Source organism: Ahaetulla prasina, chromosome 1, assembly GCF_028640845.1.
Source record: "Ahaetulla prasina isolate Xishuangbanna chromosome 1, ASM2864084v1, whole genome shotgun sequence".
Classification (NCBI taxonomy): domain Eukaryota; kingdom Metazoa; phylum Chordata; class Lepidosauria; order Squamata; family Colubridae; genus Ahaetulla; species Ahaetulla prasina.
In genome coordinates this window covers 252238691-252259763 of record NC_080539.1, presented here as the reverse complement: position 1 = coordinate 252259763, position 21073 = coordinate 252238691, and the positions used below count along the sequence as shown (strand labels likewise).

At 41.4% G+C, this 21073-nt stretch overlaps 1 protein-coding gene across 2 annotated transcripts in view; it reads left to right on the top strand.

The window, feature by feature from the left end:
- The first annotated feature begins 2111 nt into the window (after positions 1 to 2111).
- The window catches only part of MAP3K2 (mitogen-activated protein kinase kinase kinase 2), a 51440-nt gene continuing 32478 nt past the window's right edge, over positions 2112 to 21073 (top strand). The window contains exons 1-4 of one of the 2 annotated variants that reach the window (XM_058195897.1): positions 2112 to 2845; positions 20161 to 20223; positions 20556 to 20674; positions 20996 to 21036. In XM_058195897.1, the coding sequence (XP_058051880.1) occupies positions 20220 to 20223; positions 20556 to 20674; positions 20996 to 21036 (164 nt within the window). In that variant the 5' untranslated portion in view covers positions 2112 to 2845; positions 20161 to 20219. Of the gene's footprint in view, positions 2846 to 20160; positions 20224 to 20555; positions 20675 to 20991; positions 21037 to 21073 lie in introns of those variants that run through there. The other variant, XM_058195904.1, reaches the window with a different exon arrangement.

Here is a 21073-nt window from a genome sequence, read left to right as displayed (position 1 = left end):
TTATAATCACAAATTGCCTTCGGGACACTAATATTTTTGTCTATTAATATTTTAAAAACCTTGTTTCAAAAATAATACTTTTGTCTCTTGCCATTTTTTGGTGCATTAATCTCTGTCTTTCCTTCGTTGCTCCTTTTAAAAGTCAATCACAATATTTCCTAGTAATTCCTTATGTCCAGAAATCCAAAAATTACTGCCGATATTCCATCAGTCCAAAAAGAGAACTCTTGGGAAACATTAAGCTTGTGAGTCTTTTCCATTTGAGGAACAATCTCCTGTAGCACAAATTCAGGCAACTCATCCAAACTGTTTAAAGAAAACTTCTTTAGATCACCTTGTTTCTTCACGATCAAATCTTCATATTTATCCACTTTTATTTGTATATCCTCCATTCCATTTTCCGAATAATTGCACTGGTTAATTTGCTCCAAACTCTCATCCAAAACGTCCCCATTTTTTATCAATTTGTATTTTTGAATAATTAAATACATTCTTTCTGTGTAGTCCTGTATAACGTCCCGAACCCATTCTTCTGAAAGAACCTCCATAACAAAATTCCTGCTGAGAATCCCCTTGTAACGTACTTAAACAGCGTAATATAATCCAACAGTCCACAGTCAAACACAATAAGATAAAATCTCCATTCAGTTTCGATTCAACAGCAAAGCTCCTTTGATGTATCGCTCTGCTTTCAGTTTCTCTAAAACGAAACTGAAGGGGGGGAGGAAGTCAGAAAATCAAAAATACTTGCAAACCAATAATTGTTCCTCACACTCTTCCGCCTGCTTTTCGTATCCACAAAAAGAAATCAATTGTTAGCAGAAGTGGACACCCTCCTCTTTTCCTGCTTTTTCAGGAGCGCAGAGAATACTGGAGGTGGGGGAGGGGTAAATAAGGGGATTCGACCGTTCAGGGCTTTGTATTACAAAAACAAAGCCCCTAGGAGAATCTACCCAAATCCTCCCCCTTGCTCTGTCTCTCTCTTTCAACCAGAGAGAGAAATGAAGCCGGGATCAGTTGTTAAATCCGGCTTCTACCATATTCAATGCGGAGTGCCATAAATTAGCACCCAACGAGGAGGGTGGCGCCACCCGGAAGCCTTAATATTTATTTTTATTGTTTTCATGACCGCTGCTTCTTAGAAGAAAAAAAACAGCAAACATGTTAAAAATATCACTGGCTATGGCAAACCTGCTTCCCAGGCTGAAGGAAATCAACAACTGGCAGATGACCTGAATGTGTTTTACTGCAGGTTTGAAAGAAAACTACAGCCACCTATCTCCACAACCCCCATCTCAGACACATAACAACAGCCAAGCCTCCTACAAGCCATCCCATTGGGTTTACAACCCCTAGTGATCACAGAAAAGGAAGTGCAGGACCTATTTCACAGACAAAAGCCAGGAAAAGCTCCAGGCCCAGACAAGATAACTAATTGGCCCCCATCTTCACCCGTCTTCAATAAATCACTAGAGATGTGCTATGTCCCTTCTTGCTTCAAATGCTATACTATCATCCCGGTGCCGAAGAAATCCACCATCAAGGAACTGAATGACTACAGACCAGTTGCTCTAACATCTGTAGTCATGAAAACCTTTGAAAGGCTAGTGCTGTCCCACTTGAAAACCATCAGGGATCCACTGTTAGACCGCCTGCAATTTGCATACCGAACAAATAGATCAACAGATGATGCTGTTATGGCTCTGCACTACATCCTACAACACCTTGAATCTCCAAAGACCTACGCAAGGGTCCTCTTTGTAGATTTTAGTTCAGCATTCTATTCTATTCTGTTCTGTTCTGTTCTGGTTCAGAGATTCAAGGTTCGCGATCAGATGTTAGCTCAGAAAAATTACTTGAGCACAACGGGCATTACTCTAAGCGTGGTCTGTTGTAGCGCTGCCATCTAGAGGAACCCGGAATATATCGGTGGGTTATTCCAGGATGCAAACTGTACCGTAAAATGATTTTACTGGGAAGCATAGCGCTGCTGCTGCTTTTCAGACAAAACCATGTCTGCAAAATGCTTTATTAAGTCATATAACTTAAGCATTACATATTTCATAATATAATATTTATATATTGCACGTGTGTGAATATGTGTGTATAATATATTCCATGTACACGCATTCTCCTAGCCGAAGAGTAGGGGATATCTGCATTCTTCAAGCTTATTAAACCACAACTCCCAGCATTCCTCGCTCTTTCGCGGGGCTGCCGGGAGTTGTAGTTGAAGGCGCTTCTAAGGCGACGGGGGTTTCCAATGGTCGGCCCGCGCCAGTCCTTCCTCTTCCTTGAAAACGTTGTCTCTAAGCCGAGGCGTCGGAACATGGGAAATAGAAAGGCGCGCGCTTGCGCGAATGACGTTGACGTCGCCGCCGGGTTCGGTGTCACGGGTTTCTGCGTGAAGGAGGCGGAGCTCTGGAGGGGGAAAAAAAAAACCTGGAGGGGGCAGGGAGAGAAGAAGGTCTGGCTGGATAAGGTGACGGCCGCGGGGTGGGGGGGCAGCTGTGGTATCCTTCCCCCTGCCCCTCGCCCGCGGGAGTGCCCGGGTCTTTCAGCCGCCGCCTTTTCTCTGCGACCGTACCCTCACGCAGCCTGCAGCGTTCGCTTTCCTGTGGGGCGAGGGGCCGCCGGGCCTGCTCCCCGTCTCCCCCTTTCAACGCCATCCTCCCGTCTTCACGCGGCAGGGCCAAGGAGCATCTCGGGTCTCCGGTGAAAATCGAGAACCTGGACCATCACCCCTCTCCCTCGGCGGCTTGGGCCCGAAGCCTCCAGTCTGGGGGAATTCTACTCCTTCCTTTCTCCCCCCCCCCCACTCGCGCGCCTTAATTCTGCCCCACAGGTACGTTGGGGGGGGTGTGTGCGCGCGTACGCTTGTATGTGTGTGCGCACGGTGTGGGGGGGCGGGTGCGCGCGACGAGCTGCGGTGGGGGGGGGCACCGATTCCGGCGCCTGATGAAAAGCGCGGCGGGTGGGGGGGCGTTTAGAAGCAAAGCAGACGGCCTGGGGAGGTTGGTGCGCTGAGGGGCGCCAAGGATGGTGGTTTTATGGGCTGTCGCCGCCTTCCGCAGGTATCAGCTTTGGATTGCAGGAGCAACCGCGGATTCTGAGGGTAGGAAGTCGCCTGAGTTGTGATTTGAGGGGAAAAGATTTGAGGGAAAAAGATCGAGGTTCGCTTGCGTTGCTTGAAAAGAAAGGGGAAGGGGACTACATGAGCTAGCTGACTTATACTTGGGGGAGGGGGTGTTTGGTATGAGGAAGCAGTCCTGCTTTGCTCACTCCCAACGTCTTTCTCAATAAATATAGGTGTCAAAAGTCCTGCCCAGGTATATCTTGCACGTACATTTTTTTATGTGTCATAATTGAGATCAAACTCCGCTACTAAATGGAGGAGAAAGCAATGTCGGTATAGGCTTGGCTTTCAACCGTTAATAATAGTATATAAGTGACCCTATTTATATGAGAATCACATTTTGTTTTGGAAATGCCCTGCATGTTTTCCCTGCCTCCTGTGTCCTGCTGATTTATACATAATATATTCTGAGAGAATTGTGGGCTGTTGTACCAAGAAATAACGATTTTTAATGTTTGATTATCTGCAGTTGCCTCTTGAAAAAGCACCTTTGGTGATCTGCAGGTGGTTTTGAGTATTTGAGGAAGAATGTTTAATCCATCATGAAAGGAGATGGAATTCAATTTATTAATTTAAAAACAAGATATAGAAACATTAAAATTAAGGCTCAACAGTGTTATAAACTACTGTGAGAGATATTTTGGGTGTATAATGAAGATTATCCACAAGAACTGTACTCTGGTCGATTTTGATGGTGATCTTGACTAATAAAGTTTCTCTGAGTGATTTTGGAAAACAGATTACAAGTAGAAAAGGTTATATTTGCTTAAGTGGTTTCATGATACTGCCAGTGAATACTGGTTTTATATAAATTGTGCTGTTTATGATTTGTGCTTTTAACTGCTTTTCTCCATGTATTATTTGAAGCATACAGTCTCTGGGGATATCTGCTTGATAGATTGTCCCCAGATTTAGAAGTGTTGCCCATCACTGCATATTTGTAAACGGAAAAATGAACATTGGGTTTCTTTTGCCCTGCGTTGTGAAATGTGGAAATACATGCAAGGAATTTCTCTGGCTTCCGCTTTTGCTTGGCAAGCAAATTCTTCCAAGTTTGCCATAACATTGTGGGTTTGAGGATCAAAGTCTAGAGATGCTGACCACATTTTAAAGATATTTATATTTCAGGTTCCTTTCTCATACTCTCATGGTAAAAGAGTCTACCAGAAGATTTTAAGATTTTTTTAAAAAAGTATACCTAGGAAAATTAATTTAAAAATAACATGTTGGTACACTTTTGCTACCTGGAATAAATATGCAAACAGTATCTACACTTCATAATGTGCACTTTAACATAGGTGGTTTTTTTATCAAGTAACTGTCTTCATAGATTAACATATAAAGTAATTGATACTAGTTTTGGTAATTATAAGTAGGCCTATACAAGCTGGTAGCTCTTTAGAAGGGCTTCCCCTGCCAGATTGTAACATTAAAATGTTTTACAAACCAGTACAATCCTCAGATAATCAGGCCATAAATTGTTTTATAGGTTAAACCAGCATGTGAAATTTAGTCCAGAAAGCAGTCAGTAGCTACCAGAGGTCTTTTAATAAATATGCAATGTGATATTAATACTGTCTAGGTATAGCTAAGCAGCTACCATATTTTGCTGCAAAAATTTCAGTGCTCTTTGAGGAGAGTACTTTGTAGTAGTCCTAGTGTAAGCAGGGTATAGGTAACTGTTATATAATCAGGTTGTCCCATAAATGGGCACACATGTAGGCCTCTCTCCTCATTACTCTTCTAAAATAGAGTAAGATGAAAGCATCCTAAATCTTTCTCTGCAAAATGTAAGTTGTTTCAGAGCAGGTGCCATCCCAGATAGAAAAAAAGCCAGTAGCTTTTTACTAATCAGCAATATTTCTGCCCAATTTGCACTAATTTATTCTTTTGAAGTCAATATTATCAAATTTAGGCAATATTCAAGATAACTTTTTTACAGTTAGGAGAAAAAGAGCAATAATGTTGAGCATTCAGACAAAAGTATTTGGCTTATACAAATAGTCCTCAATTTACGACTACAATTAGGACCAGAATTTCCGATGTTAAACAAGATAGTTAAACAAATTGAACCCAATTTTACCATCTGTTTTGCAACAATACTTAAGCGATTCAAAGCAGCTATTAAGTTAATCATGTAGTCGTTAAGCAAACCCAGCTTTCCCCTTGACTTTGCTTGTCAGAAGCCATATGGAAAGGTCACAAACAGCGATCACATGACCTTGAGATGCTGCAACCATCATAAATAAATGTCATAAGTGTGTGGATTGGTCATAAATCACTTTTTTCAGTGATGTAACTGAACAGTTGCTAAACGGATGGTTGTAATTTAGGATTATCTGTAATGTGAGGTTGCTTATCAGTAAGGAGGTTCCTTTGGCAAAGACCCCCTAACACCTACCTACCCTGGATATGACTGTGACACAAACTAAGAATCATGCTGGCTTGGATGTCACCTGTATTAATAAGGTCCACATCAGATATTGGAGAACCAGGACAATCTGACCATAAATGGGCTACTGGAATAAGCGATACATGGACAATAGAGCAGAACTTGAAATTGGTGGAATGCTACTACAACCTGATGAGATAGGATGTTTAAAACATATGAAGAAACTATGGAAGGTCAGAAGACCTACATATACACTATTTGAGAAATAGTTAGTTACCCAATGCTTCAGCATAAGTGAAGAGAAAGCTGCTCTCACAACTTGAGATAGATGAATTATACATTACAACCCTGATTCAAGAAGACCTAGAAGAATTGGATGTGCAGTCAATATTTGAACCTGGAATGTCACTTCAACGTCCTCTATTATAAAGCACAGCAGTAGATGCGAGGCATAAGAGAATAAGCCAGCAACAGTTAACCCTTGAGACCAGTTATCAAGGCTCAGTGGAAAAATAATACCACATAGTATGCTAGAGCAGGAATCCCCAGTCTGCAGCCCTGGTACCAGGTTGTGGTATCCCCTAGTCTGCAAAATCCCCTAGTCTGCAGCCTGATACCAGGTTGTGGCCCATTGAGAACCAGGCTGCACAAGTGGGGGGCAAACGTGGAAGTGTGCAAAGCTCCAGTTGTGCAAATGGCACATGCTCAAACAAAACCATCCTCTCTCACCCCTTCCTGCTGTCACCATTAGTCCATGGAGCCAGAAAGCTTGGGGACTACTGTGCTAGAGGAGCCCTCATAGCAATCCCTACTACCACCATATCTCAAAACCTACTGAACAGTTATATACTACATAATTGTTTTAAGTTCCATTTTATATTATAAAATATGATTAAATCATGTTAAAATATATATTCCATATTTATATGCTTATATTTTCTGTGAGTATTCTGAACAACTCTTTTGCAAAGTTAACTCTGTACATTAAAACAGCAAATATGGTATGCAATATATTGTATTCCTCTTTTTCATCCTAAACAATATCTGCTAAACGGATATATCTTACATTTCTTCAGACAAGAATATCCTTTTGTCTATTTTTATGATTTGAAACAAGCTGCAAAATGTTATCCTGACTTTCTTTTATATTACTTCTTCCTTATTGATGTAATAGCACAACTGAAAATGAAGCCAACACAATTAGCTTATTCCTGCTTACCTTAGTCAAGTAAACAACTACAAAAGTAAAAGAGCTTATATGTTTATAGCACCCTTCCCCAACTAGGTGCCTGGCAGCTGAAAATTGGCAGAGATTTCTGGAAGTTAATGGTCCTAAGATTTTGGAGAACTGTTTCACATATTGATCTTGGCAAAAGTTCATGACTTGCCAGTTATCACATGACCTCACAGTACACTTGATTATGTACAGTATGAACAAATCATAAGCATTACATGCATTCTTTAATATAATTGGAAGATGTTTATAGTTTTCTCCTCTACTTAATGACAATTTATTGTTATCCTGATACAGCACTATGATAAAACTCAATTATGGTTATTCTTAGAAAATCAAGTGTTACGGTTTGAAACTAGGCATATATATGTATATATATATGTGTGTTTGTGTGTGTGTTTGATCACATGATCAAAATATGGATGATTAGCAACTGGTTTATTTTTATGACCTTTGCAGTGTCCAGGAGTCATGTGATCTTCTAACAAGCAGAGTCAATGGAGAAGCCAGATTCACTTAACAACCATGTTGTTAATAACTGCAATGATTCTCTTAACAACTATGGCAAGAAAGGTCATAAAATGGGGCAAAACTCAACAAATGTTTTAGTTAGCAACATAAATTTTGGGCTCAATTGTGGTCAGAAGTCAAGGACTATGTTTGTGTGTATAAAATTGCCAAGAAATTAAAAGACGCTTGCTCCTGGGAGGAAAGCTATGGCAAATCTAGACAGCATACTAAAAAGCAGAGACATCACCCTGCCAACAAAAGTGCGTATAGTCAAGGCTATGGTTTTCCCAGTTGCAATGTATGGCTGTGAAAGTTGGACCGTAAGAAAGGCTGAGCGCCAAAGAATTGAGGCCTTTGAACTCTGGTGCTGGAGAAGACTCCTGCGAGTCCCTTGGACTGCAAGGCGAACAAACAAGTCAGTTCTAGAGGAGATCAACCCTGACTGCTCTTTAGAAGACCAGATCCTGAAGATGAAACTGAAATACTTTGGCCACCTAATGAGAGGGAAGGGCTCACTGGAGAAGAGCCTAATGCTGGGAAAGATTGAGGGCAAAAGAAGAAGGGGACGACAGAGAATGAGGTGGCTGGATGGAGTCACTGAAGCAGTAGGTGTGAGATTAAATGGACTCCAGAGGATGGTAGAGGATAGGAAGGCCTGGAGGAACGTTGTCCATGGGATCGCGATGGGTCGGACACGACTTTGCAACTAACAACAACAAATATATTTATTAAAAAAAAAATTGAAGTATCACATTGGCATCAATATTTAGACCTTTCACTCAATATGAAGCACCTTTGACAGCAATTACAGTCTTTTTGGGTATGACGTGACAAGCTTTGCAGACCTGGATTGGGGGATTCTTTTCTTCCTTGCAAATCCTCTGAAGTTCAGTAAGGTTGGAGGGTGACCGTCAATGGAGAACCATTTTCAGGTTCCTTCAGAGATGTTCAATAGGGTTCAAGTCAGGGCTCTGGCTGGGCCACTCTAGGACATTCATTGAGTTGTCCCTAAGTCACTCCTGTGTTGCTTTGTTGTGTGCTTAGGATCACTGTCATGTTGGAAAGTGAACCTCCGACCCAGTTTGAGGTCCTGAGCACTGTGGAACAGGTTTTCATTGAGGATATCCCTGTACTTTGCTCCATTCAGCTTTCCCTCAACTCTGACCAGTCTCTGTCCCTGCTGCCCCATACCATGATGCTGCCACCAGCATGCTTTAATTTTGGGATGATATTGGACAGATGTTGAACAGTGCCTAGTTTCCTCCAAACGTAACATTTATAACTGAGGCCAAACAGTTTAATCTTGGTTTCATCAGACCAGAGAATCTTGTTCCTCACAATCTCCTTCAAGTGCTTTTTTGCAAAAGCTAAGCGAGCTTTCATGTGTTTTGCACTGAGGAGAGGCTTCTGTCTAGTCACTTGGCCATAAAGCCCTGATCATTGGAGGGCTGCCGTGATGGTTGTCCTTCTGGAACATTGTCCCATCTCCACACAGGATCTCTGGAGCTTAATCAGAGTACCGTATATACTCGAGTATAAGCCGATCCGAATATAAGCCGAGGTACCTAATTTTACCACAAAAACTGGGAAAAACTATTGACTCGAGTATAAGCCGAGGGTGGGAAATGAGGCAGCTACTGGTCAATGTAAAAAATAAAGATAGAGCCAAGTAAAATAACATGAATATTTATTTGAACGAAAAACAATAAAAGTGCAAAAGGGGGTCCCCAAAAAGAATATGGTATCAAAAATACAGTATCTTTAAAAGTAACAGCAACCAAGCTAACGAGCTAAAATCCTCAAAACTGGAGTTCTCCTCCTCATCATCTGTTTGCCCAAACAGAGCTTCAGCTACTTCAGCTTCTGTGATGTTATCCGCATATACGTTGTCGCCATCACTGAGTTCACAGTCGTCATCATCACTGCTGTCACTCTCATACAATGCGCTGTCTTCACTGCCATCCATAGCATTACTAATGCCACATTTCTTGAAGGCACGTTGCACCATGTCCTCTGGAATATCTTCCCATGCATCACGAACCCACTGTGCTATTAGTTCTATGTCTGGCTTTCTCAGATTTCCAACTTTTGTCAGACGAGCTTGACCAGATGTCATCCATTCATGCCACATCCTTCGCACATGGTCCTTGAAAGGTTTATTTAAACTGACATCTAGGGGCTGCAATACAGATGTAAGCCCACCTGGAATAACGGCCAAAGTGACTTGAGATGACTTTGCCAATTTTTTTATGTCATCAGATGTGTGGGCTCTGAACATATCCCAAACTAACAGTGATCTTCTAGTCCAGTCCCCACTCCTCAAGCAAGAGATCCTATACTGTTTCAGACAAAGGATTGTCCAGTCTGTTCTTTAAAAACCCTCCAGGAATGAAGTGTCCAATAAGGTTCAAATTGCAAGTACCGGTAGTCCTCAATTTAAGACTGCAATTGAGCCCAAAACATTGTTTTGTTATTTTTCCCTAACCGTGTATGTATCCCCCTGCCCCCCATTTTACGTCAGGCTGCCATCAAAGCGAAGCACGGCTGAATATTATTATTATTATTATTATTATTATTATTATTATTATTATTATTATTATCATTATCATCATCATCATCATCATCATTATTATTATTATTATTATTATCATTATCATTATTATCATTATTATTATTATTATTATTATTATTATTATTATTATCATTATCATCATCATCATTATTATTATTATTATTATCATTATCATTATTATCATTATCATCATTATTATTATTATCATTATCATTATTATCATTATCATCATTATTATTATTATTATTATTATTATTATTATTATCATTATCATTATCATTATTATCATTATCATCATCATTATTATTATTATTATTATTATCATTATTATTATTATTATATGATGATGATGATTTTTTTGCATTGGACAGAGCGAGCTTCAGTTTACCAAACTTTGTATCTTTTAATGAAACGTGTTAGTCTGGAAGGGACTGTTTGAACTCACAAAACACTTGCAACTTTTAGTTCCGTGCTGAGGATTTTTGGAAAGCAGCCCAGCAATATTTATTTATTGCTCGGACTGCTCTTATTTTCACTCCCCTTTTCTTTTCTTTTCCTTCCTCCCTCCTTCTCTGCCTCTCTTCCGTCCCCCACCTCCCGGGATCCTTGCGGGTCGAAGGTTCTGCCCTGCCTTACACCAGCCGCCCACCTATGCCAAGGTCTCCCTGGCTCTTTCGCTCTCTGTAAGCAGCGGCTTCTCGGCAGCGTCGCCCCCCTCCCCTCCATGGATCGGCTCCTTCCCCCGCACTGAAGGCATCCTTAGGAATACACCTCCCCCTCCAGGAAAATAAAAGAGGCAGAGAAGGTAAATCGCCCGCCCGTTCGGAAAGGAAGGAGAGGACGCCAATGGAAGAAGGGAGAGGAGAATTACCAATAACAAACACAAAGCGCTGGGTTAGAGGTGCCTTGTCATGTACAAGGAGATCAGAGAGGGCAACCACCATGAAACAATAATCAGACTCAAAACGGGCTGCTTATTTGCCATTTGCTCTGGGTAGAACGGGTTTTTAAAAAATTGGTTTGGAGAAGGAAAGCTAATTTGCTGATCTGCGCGAGGGTCGGTTTCTTTTGCCTCCCTTCTTCTTCCTCCTCCTTCTTCCCACCCTAGCTTGCAATGCCCCCATCTCTCCTCCTCCTCCTCCTCCTGCCCCCCTCTCGGGGGGAGAAATTGTTTGTTCTTGCCGTATTTCTCCGCTTTCCAAGAGGCTTTTCTTTTTCACCTCTTTCTCCCCACCTCCCCAACTTCCATAAGAGGGGAAAAAAACCCTAGGAAAACTTGGCAAAAATAAAATAAAATAAAAAGTACTGAGTGCAAATGTTTTTTTTATACTGTAGTTGGAGTTTTCCACGTTTCTTTACACATTCAAGGCAGCATTCTCCCCCCATCCCTCGCTGCTTTTCCAAAACATGCTTTGAAACCTTTGCATTTTATTGGGATGTATTCGTGACAAACGCCCCCTCCGCCCCCTCCGAGGGCGAGAGGAGGACGAGTAAGAGGAGGGCGAGAGTGACAAACAAATAAAGAGAGTTCTTCTCGCCCCTTGGCGTTTGACACACTCGCCGTCCTCTCCGAAAGCCGAAATTGAGTGCGGCGGCAGTGGGGTGGGTGGGTGGGTGGGGAGGCCGCCGTGAAGTGCCGGCTGGGGAGCCCGATTGAAGTGCCGGCTGGGGAGCCGGGATTGAAGTGCCGGCATGCTTTGCCAGCTCGGCCGGCTCGTTTTGGGCGGCGGCTGGCCTCGCGCTCGCCGCTGATGGCGGCGGTGGTCGGCGGAGGCGGAGGCGTTCGACATTTCGCCTCTCACTCGTCCTCCTCTTGCCCGCGGTGGGGGCGGAGGGGGCGTTTGTCCCCCTCCCCCTCCTCTCCGAAAAGCCGAAATTGAGTGCGAGGGGGCAGTGGGGGTGGGGAGGCCGCCGTGAAGTGCCGGCTGGGGGAGCCCGGGATTGGCCTGGCCCCCAGCCGGCACTTCACGGCGGCCTCCCCACCCACCCCACTGCCGCCGCACTCAATTTCGCCGGAGAGGAGGGCGAGGTGACAACGCCAAGGGCGAGAAGAACTCTGTTGTTTGTCACTCGCCTCCTCTCCGAAAAGCCGAAATTGAGTGCGGCGGCAGTGGGGTGGGTGGGTGGGTGGGGAGGCCGCCGTGAAGTGCCGGCTGGGGGCCGGGATTGGCTCCCGGGCTCCCCCAGCCGGCACTTCACGGCGGCCTCCCCACCCACCCCACTGCCGCTTCCCACTCAATTTCGGCTTTCCGGAGAGGAGGGCGAGGGTGACAAACGCCCCCTCCGCCCCCTCCGAGGGCGAGAGTGACAAACAAATAAAGAGAGTTCTTCTCGCCCCTTGGCGTTTGTCACCCTCGCCCTCCTCTCCGAAAAGCCGAAATTGAGTGCGAAGCGGCAGGGGGGGGGAGGCCGCCGTGAAGTGCCGGCTGGGGGAGCCCGGGATTGGCCTGGCCCCCAGCCGGCACTTCACGGCGGCCTCCCCACCCACCCACCCCACTGCCGCCGCACTCAATTTCGGCTGAGAGGAGGGCGAGGGTGACAAACGCCCCCTCCGCCCCCACCGCGGGCAAGAGGAGGACGAATGAGAGGGGGGCGAAAATGTCGAACGCCCCCTCCGCCCCGCCTCCGCCGACCACCGCCGCCGCCATCAAAAGCGGCGGAAGAAAACGCCGGAGGCCAGCCGCCCAAAACGAGCCGGCCGAGCTGGCAAAGCATGCCGGCAGCATTTGGGCTCGTCCTGCCGGCCCAGCTGTTCCCGAGGGCAAAAAACCCTCTCCCTGGGTCGGCTCTGCAAGGGTAGACTCGAGTATAAGCCGAGGGGGCGTTTTTCAGCACAAAAAACGTGCCGAAAAACTCGGCTTATACTCGGGTATATACGGTAATCATCAAGTTCTTGGTCACCTCTCTTACTAAGGCTCTTCTCCTCTGATTGCTCAGTTTGACAGAGTGACCAGTTCTTGGAAGAGTCCTGGTTGTGCCAAACTACTTGCATTTGAGAATTATAGAGGCTCTTAGGAACCTTCAGTGCAGCAGAAATTTTTTTGTAGTCTTCCTCAGATTTGTGCCTTGCAATAATCCTGTCTCTGCGCTCTTGGTCTGTACAGTATACATTGTTAGCTGTGAGGCTTTCTGTAGAGAGGGATGTGTCTTCCCAAATGATGTCCAATCAATTTAATTTAACTCAGGTAGACTCCAATCGTGGTGTAGAAACATGTCAGCAACAATCAAGAACTGGGAGGCACCTGAGCTAAATTTCAAGTGTTGCAAAGGGTCTGAATACTTATACCAATATGATATTTCAGTTTTTTCTTTTTAATAAATTTACAAACATTTTTTAAATTGTTCACTTTGTCATTATAGGGTACTGAGTGTAGATTAATGAGAAAAAATGAATTTCAACAACTGTAGAATCAGGCTGAAGTATAGCAAAAATGACAAAACTGAAGGAGTCTGAACACTTTCTGAAAGCACTGTGTATGTGTATATATGTATATTTGTTTTCTGAGGTTTTCGCGGGTGTTTGTACGTAGGTCTTTGGTTATTCGGGTTTTCTCCCGCGTAAAATTGGAAGTGTCTTGGCATATATACGTATATATACTTGTATATGCATATATGCTATAATTAATTTATGATAAGCTATGATTAATATTAGTTTCATATTAGTTTCTAGAAACTAACTAGAACTAACTAACTAGTTCTAGAAACTAACTAATATTAGTTTCATCAAGTCATGTGAATTGGTTGTTAAGTGAGGACTACCTGGAGTTGCAACTCTAATGCTGACTTTAATGCTTAGACATGTTTATATGGGTAGCATCAGAGCTTTAAGAGACACCCGTGACACTTCTGATTGAGCGAGCAAGCAAATAGGCAAACAGTGGAAGGTCATCTAGGGCGAGAAAAACATTTTTTTGATCTTCTGGTGCCTGAATAGTTCTCTTTGACAAATTGAAGTTTTCAGATTGACTTTAAAGGTAGACAAATGTACAGTGCACTACATTATTACAATAATTCAGTCTGAAAATAATGGGGGCATGGAAAACTGATGCCAACTCTACCTGATGTCTGGTAGAGATTTGTTCAGAGATTTGGGAGTTCCTCTTTTAAATACCTGTTTATTATATGTCAGTTTGCTTGGCCTCTTGGCTGATGAGGTGAACTATCTTTGAAGCTTAGATTTTTTATTTGCCGGCTAGAAAATCTCTGGTGGCAGTTTTGATTCCTTGATATTCATATAGTGCTTTAATTGAACTGTGACCATGGTCAATTTCTTTATCTGAGTGGATTTCCACTGTGGCATTGCAAATATATATTTCAGCAAATATAAGAATTTTAATTGATATTATTGTTTTTGCCTACAATCTACAAGATGAGAAAAGATAATAAGTGGACTGAAAAAAAAATTAATTCTGTACAATTTACATTAGAAAAAGCTTTCTCAAGAAAGCAACAAAATTAGTAGACCAGAGGAATGCTGTCGATATAATTTACTTGGACTTCAGTAAAGCATTTGATAAAGTAGACCATAACCTACTACTAGATGAAGTAGAAAAATGTGGGTTAGAGAGCACCACCACAAGATGGATTCGTAACTGGCTGACCAACCACACTCAACGTGTAGGCCTCAATGGAATTACATCCACATGGAGTACCCCAAGGCTCTGTTTTAGGCCCAGTACTCTTCAACATCTTCATCAATGACTTGGACGAGGGGATAGATGGGGAACTCATCAAATTTTCAGATGACACCAAGCTGGCAGGAATAGCCAACACTCCAGAAGATAGGCTCAAGTTACAGAAGGATCTTGACAGACTTGAACATTAGGCGCTATCTAACAAAATGAAATTCAACAGTGAAAAAAGTTAAGGTTCTACATTTAGGCAAAAATAACAAAATGCACAGGTACCGGATATGGTACCTTGCTCAATAATAGTAACTGTGAGAGGGATCTTGGAGTCCTAGTGGACAACCATTTAGATATGAGCCAGCAGTGTGCAGCAGCTGCTTAAAAAAGCCAACACAGTTCTGGGCTGCATAAACAGAGGGATAGAATCAAGATCACATGAAGTGTTAATGCCACTTTATAATGCCTTGGTAAGGCCACACTTGAAATACTGCATTCAGTTTTGGTCGCCACGATGTAAACAAGATGCTGAGACTCTAGAAAGAGTGCAGAGAAGAGCAACAAAGATGATTAGGGGACTGGAGGCTAAAACATATGAAGAACAGTTGCAGGAACTCGGTATGTCTAGTTTAATAAAAAGAAGGACTAGGGGAGACATGATAGCAGTGTTCCAATATCTCAGGGGTTGCCACAAAGAAGAGGGAGTTGGGCTGTTCTCCAAAGCACCTGAGGGTAGAACAAGAAGCAATGGGTGGAAACTGATCAAGGAAAGAAGCAACTTAGAACTAAGGAGAAATTTCCTGACAGTTAGAACAATTAATAAGTGGAACGACTTGCCTGCAGAAGTTGTGAATGCTCCAACACTGGAAATTTTTAAGAAAATGTTGGATAACCATCTGACTGAGATGGTGTAGGGTTTCCTGCCTGGGCAGGGGGTTGGACTAGAAGGCCTCCAAGGTCCCTTCCAACTCTGTTGTTATTATTATTATTATTATTATTAAAGTGTAGTCTATTTCAGAAAAGGTGACTACAGTTTGCTTAACCATAATTTGCTGAGTAAACCATAGACTAGTAGGTGATAAATGATAGTTTATACATTCAAACATTATACTAAACCAAAACTAATAATAGCACAATTAGCAAACTATTTATTTATTTATTTTATTATGCAAGTGCCTTTACTACTTTGTTTAATAATGCATATGGAATATAATATGAAATTAAGAAAATATTGGTTTACAATTCAGTTGTATGTATAGTTACATAACTTTTTTATTTTACTGAAAGATGTGTCTTTTTAATATAACTGATGTATTGAGTAAAGTAGCACTCAAGATTTTATTCAGTTTTTATGTCACCAAATCTAGTAGTACATTAATTCAATGATTAAAATATCTGCAATAAGCATAACCAAATCAAATGTTGTAAGCCACATAAATAATCAAGTCAAATAAGCTGCAATAATAAAATGGTTGAAGTACTCATGTAAACAAAGGCTCACAGTACACAAATGAATAAACATGTTGACATAATAAACAAATGGGTTAATGATAATCACAGAGATACATATAAATAACTTCAGTATCACAGTTCAACCACTCAGCCATTCTGAAATAGCTTGATTTTCACTGCTTTCTGGAAGGCATTGTGTACCCCCTCTGATGTCCAGAGGAAGGCTGTTCCATAAAGTTAGTGCCATTATGGTAAATCATTCTCTGTCCCCCAATCTTTTTAGCAGTAGGGATCAGTTTCATGGAAGACAATTTTTCCACAGACCAGGGGCGGGGAGGGGGGAGAGGAAGAGTGTGCAACTGAGATCCCACACACACATGTGCAGTTTACAGTAGGGTTTGTACATCTGCTGCTCACCTCTAGCTGTGTGGCCCAGTTCCTAACAGTACCCTTCCGCAGGCTGGAGATTGGGGACTCCTCTATTGGCTTAATTCCCCTGATATTATAGAAGTATAGGATAGTTAAGACCTTCTCCCAAAATAAGTGGGTAAATTCTTATTGAAAAAGATAGTCCTGAACATACCACAAATGGCTAAATGGAGCAGCTTCTAAAGACTATCCAGAAAAAATAAAATTAGTGCAGAATGTGGTAGCGCTATTGCTGCAGAGGTTAACTCCAAGAGTGTATTATACTTGTGCACAAGGCTCTGCAATAGTTGCTGAAAAGCTATATAAGTGCAATTCAGAGTACAAGTATTAACCTATAAAGCTGTGTATGGTTGGCACTAGGGTAACTTCAGGATTGACTCCTCCAACCAGCAACAGTTTATCACAAAAGAAACTCATACTTACCCCACATTTTAGAGTGATAAATGTGGCCAGGTGCTTTTCTATTAGATAACTAATAATGTGAAATAGCCTCCCTGTAAATATTAAATTAACCTTCGCCTTAATGCTTTTCCACAAAGAAGGTTGGATTATTCAGCAGGACCTTTGGGAATAAATAATTTTCACTGTAATTTTATTGAATCTTATTTATTTTATATCCTGCCTTATTATCATTTTCTTTATAAATAACTCAAGGTGGCAAACATACCTATTTCTTCTTCTTTCTATTTTCCCCACAACAACCTTGTAATGTGGGTTGGGCTGAGAGAGAGTGACTTTCAGATGTCTGTGTATGTGTAAAACTGGCACTGAAAAAATACATGACATAAAATATTTTTAAAAGCACAATATAAGATAGGAATAAACAGTTCATGTATTGTATATGGTCTTTAAGGTAATTCTATTCAAGCAGCTTATTTCTTTGATCAGTTCTGGATTACTCTGATCTTCTAAATCAGAGATAAACAATTTAGGACCCTACAAGATCTGAGTCACATGTCCCATAATCCCTTATCATAACCATGTTGGCAATGTGCTTTATTAGTGTTAAAGTTCAATTACAAATGTTTTAAAACGGCAGTCTGTGGTGAATATGTTTGAAAGTATGAATGTTTATGAGCAAGAAGGAGGAGAATTACTGTTTTCCTTTTATAATAGTTAATTGGTGTTATGGCAGCCATATTTTTTTTGTTTGTTTTACATTTATATCCCGCCCTTCTCCGAAGACTCAGGGCGGCTTACAGTGTATAAGGCAATAGTCTCATTCTATTTGTATATTTTTTACAAAGTCAACTTATTGCCCCCCCAACAATCTGGGTCCTCATTTTACCTACCTTATAAAGGATGGAAGGCTGAGTCAACCTTGGGCCAGGCTTGAACCTGCAGTAATTGTAGGCTACTGTGTTCTAATAACAGGCTTCTTAACAGCCTGAGCTATTTGTATTTTTATACAAAATCAGCTTTTCTCATAGAGCTGAACAAAACATTCCATGATATGCTTTATGAATCACTCCTCAGAGCCTCTTTAAAATGACAAGATAGTCTTAACTATTGAAGAATTTGTCAGCTTCCATAAAGACTGGAAAAAAACCTCAGCACGCAAAAGTAGTAACCAAGTTTGTTTATCCTTATATTATGTATATCCTTATATACTAATTGACCACCTTAAAGTGTTACAGAAAGGAATCTTTGTTGGAGCTGACGCTCCATGCTCCCCATCACTATTTAGGCAGCATACAGCTCCACCCCAGTGCAGTCACTCAATTATCCAATTAACCCGTATTTTCCCTCTCCCTCCCCAATCCATCACAAGCTGCTTCAGTTGTTCCGCACTGCTCAGTCTTTCCTTAAAGTGATGGTTTGTGAGAAACTGCTTCAGTACATGCCCCTGATGTCATTTAGCATGCGGCTGGGCAGTCGAAGTGAGAGGCATGCCTTGGGGCTGACGACCCAGCAGAGCAGGCACACAGGAAGGATCATCGGCGAAAGTGTGCAGCAGCGGAACAGCGATCCCCACATGAATCCACTGCAGGGCTGGGGCTGACATGCGGCCCCCTCTACCAGAGAGACAGTGTCTAAAATATAAGGCAATAGTGAGCTTTAAGACAATAGAGGCCCCGGCTTGTCTGGGTACCAATGGTGGTACTTGGCAATGAGACAGGCAGTTTCATCACCCTCCCGAACCCACGAAGCCTCAGACCAGACCCTTTCCACAAAATGAGGTTTTGTAGTACCCCCTATGCAGTCTGGTGTCTAATATTTCTTCTACCTCATATTGTAGGCTACCGTCAATGGGAGGCAGTGGTACATCTGGGACCCCTCTGATCTGAGCTGATTTTACAGGTCTTAGCAGGCTACAATGAAAAACAGTATGGGTTTTCCCTAATAATCGGGATAGCTGTAGCCTGACAATTACTGGATTTATAATCTGTTCAATGGTAAATGGCCCTATATAATTGGGGCCCAGTTTCTTACTGGGAAGGCCTAAATTCAAGTATTTCCATTGGAACACTTCCTGTATGATCGGCCGGACACTCTGGGTTTGCTCCACCCACTTTTTAACTCCCGCATCTGTAGGATCCACCCAGGGACATTTGGGTATCAGAACAAATTCCCTACCCGTAGCCACTCGGAAGGGAGTAAACCCTGTACTACTATATATGGCATTGTTATAGGCAACCTCGGCATATGGAAGGAGATCGGCCCAATCATCCTGTCTATGTCTTACGTAACAGCGCAAGTATCTTGCAATCATGGCATTCATTCATTCCAAAGCCCCATTGGTTGCCGGGTGGAAAGCCAAACTCAACCCTTGCATTGACCCAACTCTGGTTAAGAAGTCCTGCCAAAACTAGGCAGTAAATTGAACGCCTTGATCTGATATAACCCTTTTTGGTATACCATGCAGTCGATATATATGGACTACGGATAACCTAGCTAACTTTCTAGTGGAAGGGAGACCGGAGCAGGCTACAAAATGAGCCTGCTTTAAAAATAGAATTCCCCACACGAATGGGGCCCCAAGTACCATCACAGAGCTGGGGCTGACAGAATTGGTATGATTTGTTCACAGTTCCTCTGCAATTTTAATTTGCTTTTATATTTATAATTGTTTTTATGTTTATGTTTTGTATACATTGTAAACCACCAAAGTTCTCTCAAACAATGAGATGGATGGCATACACATTTCATAAATAATAAATCAAACAGTGTCCTATCCAGCTGCTGTTATCTTCTTAAAAGTCACCCAACCCATATGGTAAATTTAAGTCATCTTAAGAGAGGATTTATTTATTTATTTATTTATAAGATTTATAAGCCTGCCTAACTCAAATAGTGTGACCGGGTAGTGTACCGCATAAACAACAATAAATTAAAAAATAAGAAAAAAAGAACACCATATAACAATAAATGAACAATATATAAATGTAAAATGGTGATGAATCAAAACAAAACAACTATAGTGGGACTCCCATTCTATAATAACCTTACAAGATCTGGGGGAAGAGACAGGTCTTAACAGTTTTCCTAAAGGCGAGAAGAGTTGGGAATTGCATATTGGTGTGTGTGTGGGGGGGAAGCAGTTGCAAAGACATAACAGGTATGTTTTCTAGGTCACATAAGATAATAATGGCAAGATTTAAAAGAAGGATTCTGGAACACACAAACCATAATCAGGAATTACTGGGTTTGGTGAACCCAATCAAGATTGATTAAAAGCAGCATTGGTTAAGATGATTCATAGTGATATACCTGCTTTTCAAAGAGGAATTCAACCTCATCTGGGCTATGATACTTTTATCATACCTGTCTCATTTCATTTTCATTTATCTTTTCTTCTTATTTGTTTAGGCAATAAAAGAATTCTAATGGGAGCACTGTTCTGAAATTCAGTTTTGCTGGATGCCATTATGGGTGAGTTCCAAATATATGCCTGAGAATGTAATAATCCAATACTGAATTTAAATAGTAAATGATGATTAATTAAAACTCTATGGGAGTTTTTTAAAATGACATATGAATAGAATAAAATGCAATTGTTGCTGGAAGAAAATATAACTGAAGGAAGGAACACTACCAGAGTTACTATCTAATATCAAGCTGTTGAGATCCATATTATGAATGCTCTTAAAGTTACAATGCAAACTATTCATAGATTCTATTTATGCTTCTTAATTGATTAGTTTATGATTTTTAAAAACTTAGTTTGACAAGTACATTTCCTTGTTTCGTTATTATTCAAATAGATGAACAGCAAGCTTTGAATTCAATCATGCAGGATTTGGCAGTTCTTCATAAGGCAAGTCGTCCTACTTTGCCACTTCAAGAAATGGGAAAGGGAAAGTTAACTTCACCCAAAAAACAGGTAATCATCTAATGTGTTTGCCCATAGTGAAAAAAATTTGCCTATAATTTTTACATTGATTTGTAGTATGTATATTTTAGAAATTAAAATGAAATGGTTTTAAAATTACATAACAAATTTTAAACATACATGCAGTATATGCTACGGTTTATTTTCTGTGTGTTCCTATGTGTTCTAGTATAACTAAGAATGCTTCAAAAGACTGGAGAAGATTCATATACAATCCTTACCTCCAGATACATATTTTTATAAGCTTGTGGAAAAGACACCTTTATCAGTGCCACTGAACACTATAAATAAGTTTATATAATTCTCTTACAGAATGATGTACGAGTCAAATTTGAACATCGAGGAGAAAAAAGGTAAACAATTCATTTTAGCAAATTTCTGTTATTTTCT